This window comes from Arachis duranensis, chromosome 9, assembly GCF_000817695.3.
Source record: "Arachis duranensis cultivar V14167 chromosome 9, aradu.V14167.gnm2.J7QH, whole genome shotgun sequence".
Classification (NCBI taxonomy): Eukaryota; Viridiplantae; Streptophyta; class Magnoliopsida; order Fabales; family Fabaceae; genus Arachis; species Arachis duranensis.
The window spans coordinates 2,700,095-2,708,378 of NC_029780.3; the positions used below are offsets into that span (position 1 = coordinate 2,700,095).

Here is an 8,284-nt window from a genome sequence, read left to right on the forward strand (position 1 = left end):
TATAGAGAGAGAGAGAGAGAGAGAGAGAGAGAGAGAGAGAGAGAGAGTAACCTTCTGCGCTTTCAGGAGAGAAATCTGTGCTTTCAGTTTGGTGGACAAGAAGGAGAAACAACTAGAGAACAGGGGAATGGATTATTAGTGAGGTAAATTATTAATCCAACATCATAACCAAAGTAATTATCATCAGTGAGGTTTTCAAAGTATCATATCTAGAATGATCACAAAATAAAGAAGTGCATGCATAGCTAATAGCAATCGGAGTTGCCTAGGATCTGATCTTGATAAGAACACTTAGCTTGTTCAAAAGTAATCATGGACAGATCGGAGTACAATATAATGATGACTTAAATATGGCTATGGCAATACCAACGAAATATTTGGCATGGTCCCGACAAATATGCTTCAACATGAAATCTAAGGTAATAATAAAAATGACCATGGATCTTAGTTTCCCCAAAAACATTAAAAAAAATATATTAAACAAAATATATATTGTTTTTGGTGACAAACAAAATATATATATTTAAATATAAACATATATAGTGGTTGGTTTTTTATATCCATACAGCATTTTGAAAATATTTGGCATGGCCATTAAGGTAAAATTTGACTAACCGAATCTTGAACCAACCCCTTGACACCTTTGCTGAGAAAGCCAAGGTTTCCCTCAAGTCATTTCTCCAATATGAACATCATTCTGGTTAATGTATATTGCAGTTCTTTGAGGTACAAACTTATTCATTCATTTCATGGCCATTATAGGTAACTCTGCCACTAAAAGCAATGTCATCCCGAAAATGAAAACAAAATGTAGTGGTGAATAGGAAGATGAATAAAGTTTGAGCTTCAGGATTTCAACTAATCCTATCTTCTTACCTACAAGGTCTTACAATTCCACTAGTATCTTTAAGAATGGTCACTTGCTTCTTTTGGCTTGAAAGGATATGAAGATAATTTAAATAACTTTGGAAGATTAAAAATTTCAGAATAAGTACAAATCTTACACAAACTAAAACCAACAACAATCTGGATTGAAGCATCAAAGGAAAGAGAGATTTAGAAATCACACGTGGTTTACCTCCACTATATTAACAATGAAGTTAAAAAACGTGGGTAAGGCTCTGCTGCCAACATGAGCTTCTGCCTCAACATTTAGATGCTCAAACCTGGCTTCAATTGTTGGAATATGGATTCCAACTCCAGAAAATATTCAAAGGAAAGTTTTGCAATTTAAAACTGTTGAAGAAAATAAAAGAGAAGACAAGCTTTAACAATGGATATATACCTATCAATTCTTTCCCTCAGCTTCAACAGAAACTTCTCATTATCCTCTTCAGCAGTACCTACCAACCTTTGCAACACTTTCTTTCTTTCAAGAGTTCCAATATCAGTGACATCAATCTCACTCACCTCACCATTGGATGCAGTTAACAAGCCTCTCTTTAAATTCTTACCATTTTTCTTTTTTTCTTTTAAATATTCAACTATGTGATATATTCATAAAAAATATATCACTTTAATATTCATGAATAATAAATAACTTATGTCATCAGCTTAATTTCTTAGAAGTTCATATTATTCTTTCACAAGACTAGTTGGTTAAGTTTGTTAGTCGATGAAAGTTTGTAAATAATTATTCCCGAGGAGTGCTAGAGGGCTAATATAAAAAAAGCGAGAGTTGGCAAAAAACATGACAAATGCGACTGTTGGTCATAAAATAGGGTCTAGAACTACAAGGGGTATCTAGATAATTAAGAATATAAAAGCTCTTTTTCTTTGTGACATGGCTTATCGTTTTGTTTGTTAAAATCTCGCTTCAACTCTTCCATTTGTTTTAAGCTCCAATTCTTTAATACTTAGCAAGAACAGATAACTTATATCACGAGGTTGGTACCTCAGAAGTTCATATTATTTCTTTGACCACCAAGAGAGAAAACAAATGTATCAATACATCATTTTTTCAACTTCCTAGTATGTTGATCATTGAAAGCTGGTAATCATTTATTTATCACAAGAAATAAAAAATAAAAATGTATTAATTTTGATTTTGTTTAGTCATAAAAGAATCATTTATAACTGAATCCATAATTTGAAGATGTCAATACTACGGTACGGATCATTCATGTACCAATTATCAGTATATTTCATCTGGTTCAACGGGTAAAGCATCCAGTTTTGGATCCAAAAACAACAAAATTAAAACGAAATGGTACGTATTAAATTACATATTACATTCTCTTCCCTTAATTTTACCCTAAAATAATAGGTTTGAATCTAAGATCAGATCTTCATGACAAGCATAAATTTACTGTAAGTGCAAAGGAACACTAGTAAATGATGGTTAATCCTACAAATCCAGTCTGGGCATGTGAATATGAAATTGGCAATAATCATAACAGGTAGTATAATTTTGTAAAAAAGTAGATAAATAATCACTAAATTAGAAAAGCAATAAGAACAGATAAATTGTCAAAAGTCAAGAGTCATAAAGAAGGCATAGGAGTTGACTAGAATCAAACCATTCAGAAGACAGCTTGTCCGTTAGGGCTTGATTAACTGGATCTGGGATGATGTACTTGGAAGGCTACGATATGGTGGTGAAACTAAGCTTTCGTGATAAATACAGAAGTACAATCCCAGTTTGTTAGACGGAGGAGTATGTTCCAATACAGGAAATTCAAAGCCGTCATGATCTAAGTTATACAGAACTATCTTTGAATATGCTGCAGCCGCCATAAGAACATAATTTTCCCAGATATACAATGGGCGTAAATGATGACCAGATAGACTCGGGTGGCAGGAGATGCTGGCAAATTTAGTCCAAGATTGAGGCACTCCATACTCTTCCATCAGCCACACAGACCAATGAGTCTTCTCATCATGGCTGACACAAGCTGCGAGGCAGTTCCTCAGCACACATAACTGTGGGAAGTCGAAGGTTTTATTGTCTGGATCCTTGAGAGACAGAGAAAACTCACTAAAAGTCTCCTTCACCAAGTCAAGGGAAATAACCAAGTACTCCATATGCTGACAAACCCAATTAAGAGTGGCGGTGCCAGGCACAAATACCCCCGTTTCATCACCAACTACGCCACACGGCATATCTTGAATTGTTCTCATGGAAGGGTTCCCACAAAATGTATAAATTCTGGTTTGGGGTTTCCGCTCCCGCATCTGCTTTACAACCGCAACAAGTTTGTACTTGTCATTCACATGATCATAGCCGAAACCGGAATTCCATATGAAACCCCTAATTTTCAGCGATTGGGATGTCAATCCAGTATAGGGATTCCACAACATGACACTGTTGTTGAGGCTGTGAGCACCCCCATGCATGCACAGCAATCCATTGCAAGAGCTATTAATTTCGTGGCAACGTGGTCTCTCCTCGAAGAGAACGACTTCTGTAGGTTCGGAAGGGTTCTCGACCAAGGATTGTAAGGAGAAATCTCCGAATGTGATGCAATTGAATTCAAAACTATGATGAAAAGCAACTCGTGGCCCACTCAAACTTGGATCAGCGGCGATTGAACGTTGAATATGATAGTTGGCGAATTGGGAGCTGGAAATTAGAGTTCTCCATGAACGGCACACACTCCGTAAACGAAGAAGTAACCTTGCCGGAAGCCTCGTCAAGACTTCTGTGAGGAGTTCATCCGGAAGGACAAGCAGCGGCTGCGATGACGTTACCGTCGAAGACAGCAGTAGTTTCGGGGTGTTGCTGGTGACTCTTAAAGGCTTCCTCTCGTCATAATCATGAGGCTGCTCCATAACAACTTGAACGGAGGTTAGCCGCAGCCGCAGCGGCTAAAAGGTTTTACTTCACAAACTTGAAACTTGCGGACTGCAAAAGGCTCGGCACTGTACTATATATATTTTTCATGTATTATTATTATTTAAAAAGATGTTTTATGTTAACTAACCTATAATTTTATTTATATTGTTATGTTATCGTTGGTTTTTTATAGGGGTGGCAAGCGGGGAAGTCCGGCCCCGCCCGCCCTGCTCCACCAGAAGCCCGCTTCGCCCTGCCCCGCCTAATGAGGCGGTCCCAAAATCTCAGCCCGTTTTTATATTCACAAACATTAAAGTCTTTGTAATTATAAATATCTAATAAACATAATTATAAACCAAGTTTTCATCCAAAACTTAATTATAAATATTGTTCCCAAAGCAAAATAAACACAATCCAAAACATAATTATAAATAGTCTCTAAAACAAAATAAATATAATCCAAAACACTCAATTTTCATCTTCATTCTCTTGTAAGTTGGGTTGGGAGAAGTTGGATTTTGATAAAAAAAAAAATTGTAAAAATACCCCCTTGCTAAAAAATACTAAGCCGGCGGGAAAGCCCACCAAAGCCCACGGTTTACGGGGTGCGGGTTAAGCGGGCTTTTGCTATTTTGGCGGGTTATGAGGGCCGGCCCGGCAGGTTTAGGCCCGTTTGCCACCCCTAGTTTTTTAAGATATTGTTAAGACTTGCTATGTCATTGTTGGTTATTTGAAATTTGACGTTGAAACTTGTTATATATATTTGATTTTTTTAATTTACAAAACCGCAAATCCAATCCAATCCAAACCGCTCGAAATTGGATCGGATCGGATCGGATTTTTTTAAAAAATCATCCAATCCAAACCGCACCGCAAGTAAACATAGTGTTCGGATCAGATGAGTTTTTGACTCAAAACCGATCCAAACCGCACCGCGAACACCCCTACAATTTACGGCTAAAGAATTTAAATATGAAAAAAATATGTATGTTTTTCAGAAAATAAACTTTTTTTGGTGTATATACAGGCAAGTGGACATAACAGAGATACATGAACAACACGCAGGTAACGTGCTGACTCAGCATGCAACCCACATATTGAACACTTGTCAAAATTTAGAGCAACACGCAAGTTCCGTGTTGACCACGTGTTAGCCATCCGTCAACACGCATGATGCGTGTTGCCACGTGGCAGACGTTGGTTGGACGGTCTCGCAACACGTTGCCTGCGAGGTGAGTCTTCCGTCTATAAAAGCAATGCTCGTAACCATGTTGCTTCATTCTGAGAGAAGTATTTTCTTCCAAGGTTGATACGATGGAAGGCACTGGCAACATAGTGGTTTACCACAACGGTGAAGTCGTACGAAATACGTATGAGGGTGTGAACTTTGTGTGTGAGAATATATTTTTGTTTGTTGTCCCGTACACTATAACATTCGCGGAACTACAGTACAAGCTCTATCAAAGCATAGAGGCTGATATTGTGAAGAGGGTGATCAACATTCTTTACAGGAGTCCGGTTGTCGTATTTGGCGGCCTAATGCAATTTGAAGTTATGCCAATCGTCGACGAAACAAATATTCAGCGGATGTTTCGTATTCACCAGCAAACTCAGGTGCAACACCCGATGATTGAGTTATATGTTAAGTTTGAGCATATTGTTGCAAATAAGATTCTGTTGTGTATATTGTATGAGACGATGACAAAATCTTATATTTGTGTAGTGGTTTCAAGGCACGATTAGATCGCTTTCTTTAGAGAGATATTTGTCCCCACACTTAGTTGCTATAGGGTTGATGACAATACTCTCACAGGATACAATGAAACCTAAGAATTTCTTAATTAGCAATAGTAAGAAATTCTCAACTCTCTTGAACAAAGAAAATCTCTTTTTAATAGTGTAAATTGTACGCTTAGTACTTCATGTATGAAATAGTGGACAAGGACTTATTTATACATATTGCACGTAGCAATTATGATTAGTTACGTATACAAATGGTTGTGTCTTTTCTATTGCCAATAGATACAATATTTTGAACATACACAATTCTTAAAGAGTTGTGTCCCTTTAGCCAATAGACACAATATTTTGAACATACACAATCCTTAAAAGGTTGTGTCCCTTCAACCAAATGGTACAAAACGGTTAGTAACCGTTTATTTATATTAATAATATTAATAATATTAATAATATTAACTAATCAAATTTGTAAATACCCTTCAGATTCAACATGACCCAGATGTACAAGATGACAAAGGTGAGGCGTACTTGGGAATAAACGATGATAGCGATGAGTAGTTCGAAGTTACATATGAAGCCGGTGATGAGGACGATGACAACAATGTGAGAGGTGAGGCAGTGGCAGAAACTTTAGTGGTTCTAGCATCGCGAAATGCCTTCTGATCACTCCAACTCTCGAGAGTTGGTAGAACCCGGTGGTTCATAAGGCTTCCTCAACCGCCGGATGCAACGTTTCTAGCTGGTCAAGTTTACGGGATAAAAGATTCCTATTAGTCTAGTAAAATTCAACCCAAAAAAAAATTAATTTAATAAATAGCAAAAAAATATTAATAATTTTTTATTATTTACATTGCATCATTCTCTTAATTAAAACATAAAATAAAATAACAAAAATATTAAAACACAAAACAACATATAATAGCCAATTTCATTAATTTATTTTACTAAACAAATGAATAATAATAACAACTAGATTCAAATTAATAAATTAGATAAATTAATAAATTAAATTTTGTGTACATTCAATTATCTTGTATTTATTGTTAAAAATATATAATAAATTTGCAGTTTAAATTTATTATCTTGTTTAGCTCAGATTTATATTTAAGATTTAATATTTTATTATTCAATCAATTATATATTCTATCAAAAAATATGGAAACAAAACCATATCATAATCATACAAATTATTAAACTAATATTAATCAAATAAATGCTAATAAATTAATAAGAAAATAATAAACTTACATAATTAGGATGCCCTAGATAATTAATAACATGATCTTTAAGAGACGGATAATCACGTACTATTATAAATATATTAATCCTACTCTCAACTTTAAAACGAATTCAAAACATTCCTAAACCCCAAACCCCCACCACTCCTTTGTCACTCTCAAAGAAAACAATGAAAACTATTACAGCCCCACCACCATTTTATACATCCGTTGCCAACCTCCAATGTCCCACATTAATGGTTGCTGTTCCTGGTGTGAGGCCTCCCTCTTGCGACGCAACACGTGACAACACGCATGTAGTGTGCTGATGCATGTGCGACACGTGGACGGCCGAGAGAAACACACAGCTTGTGTGCTGCACGGATGTTAGACATATGGCTGGACTAGACTTACACGAAGTCTGCGTGCCGAGTTGACATTGACACGTTGCGTTCGTGTCTTTGGTGGACACGTCAACATGTTACCTGCGTGTTAGAATCCTTTTTTGACAAATTCATAATTCTGTAAAATATCTCAAACACCTATATTTAAATAAAGCACCACTCATTTCTCTATATGTAAAATAATTTCTGACAATTTACATCATCTTTATTTTTATTTGGTCAGGATTAAATGAGAGGTGATTGTTATAGTATCTAAAAATGTTTGTCTAACTTATAAAAAAAATTAAAAAATTAATATTTAATTTTAAAAATACAAAAATAATTATTAAATATTTAAAATTTGTCATAAAAAATAAATTAAACAAAAATTAGACACTAAATTATAGACACCGTAGAATTCACTTAAATTATAATGTAAATGCGAAGAAATACTAGTAAATGATGGTCATTCCTACAGGTCCAGCATGAGCATGTGAATATGAAATATGAAATAGGAAATAATAATCACAGAAAGTATAGTTTTGTAAAAACCTAGATAAATAAATTACTAATTTAAAAAGAAAAATGTAAAACCGTAATTAAAATTTATTATTTTTAGTCATTAATTAATTATTAATATTTAAAAGTGTAGACTAAAAATATGTTATTAAACTATTAAATCAAAAAAATTAAATTAATGAATAAAAATGATAAAAAAAAGGATTAAGTATGATTTTGGTCCCTAATGTAGGGGCTGAAAATTTCTTTCGTCCCTCGGTTTTTTTTTGCTCGAAAATGGTCCCCAAAGTTTCAGTTTGTTTTAAAATGGTCCTTCGGACCAAAATGCCCCTATCCCTTCTTCCCCAAAATCATGCCACCACCACCACCACCAAAACCAGAACCACCACCACCCCCCATCCACTGCCAAACTCAGAAAATCAACATCATCATAAAAGATCCAGAACTCAACTCAGATAAACAAAAATTCAGATCCAGAAATTTCACAAAAAAAATTTAATTCACAGAATTCACAGAAGAAGAAGAAGAAGCGGGGGACGGCGGTGGGTGCGGCGGCGGGAAGAAGTGGGGGGCGGCGGTGGGTGTGGCGGTGGGAGGAAGAAGAAGAAGAAGAAGAAAAAGAAGAAGAAGAAGAAGAAGAAGGGAGGCGG

The 8,284-nt window shown here is 35.5% G+C and overlaps 2 protein-coding genes across 2 annotated transcripts in view; both read right to left on the bottom strand.

The window, feature by feature from the left end:
- LOC127739616 (F-box/kelch-repeat protein At3g23880-like) overlaps positions 1-3,852 on the bottom strand; it is a 5,740-nt gene extending 1,888 nt beyond the window's left edge. The window contains exons 1-2 of the mRNA XM_052253882.1: positions 2,520-3,852; positions 52-112 (exon numbers count right to left, since the gene is read on the bottom strand). Coding sequence (XP_052109842.1) covers positions 2,542-3,771 — 1,230 coding nt within the window. The 5' untranslated portion in view covers positions 3,772-3,852 and the 3' untranslated portion in view covers positions 52-112; positions 2,520-2,541. The remainder of the gene's footprint in view (positions 1-51; positions 113-2,519) is intronic.
- Positions 3,853-7,964: 4,112 nt separating this feature from the next.
- Positions 7,965-8,284, bottom strand: part of LOC127741465 (F-box/kelch-repeat protein At3g23880-like) — a 2,382-nt gene continuing 2,062 nt past the window's right edge. Inside the window, exon 3 of the mRNA XM_052253931.1 lies at positions 7,965-8,036. Within this exon, the coding sequence (XP_052109891.1) occupies positions 7,965-8,036 (72 nt within the window). The remainder of the gene's footprint in view (positions 8,037-8,284) is intronic.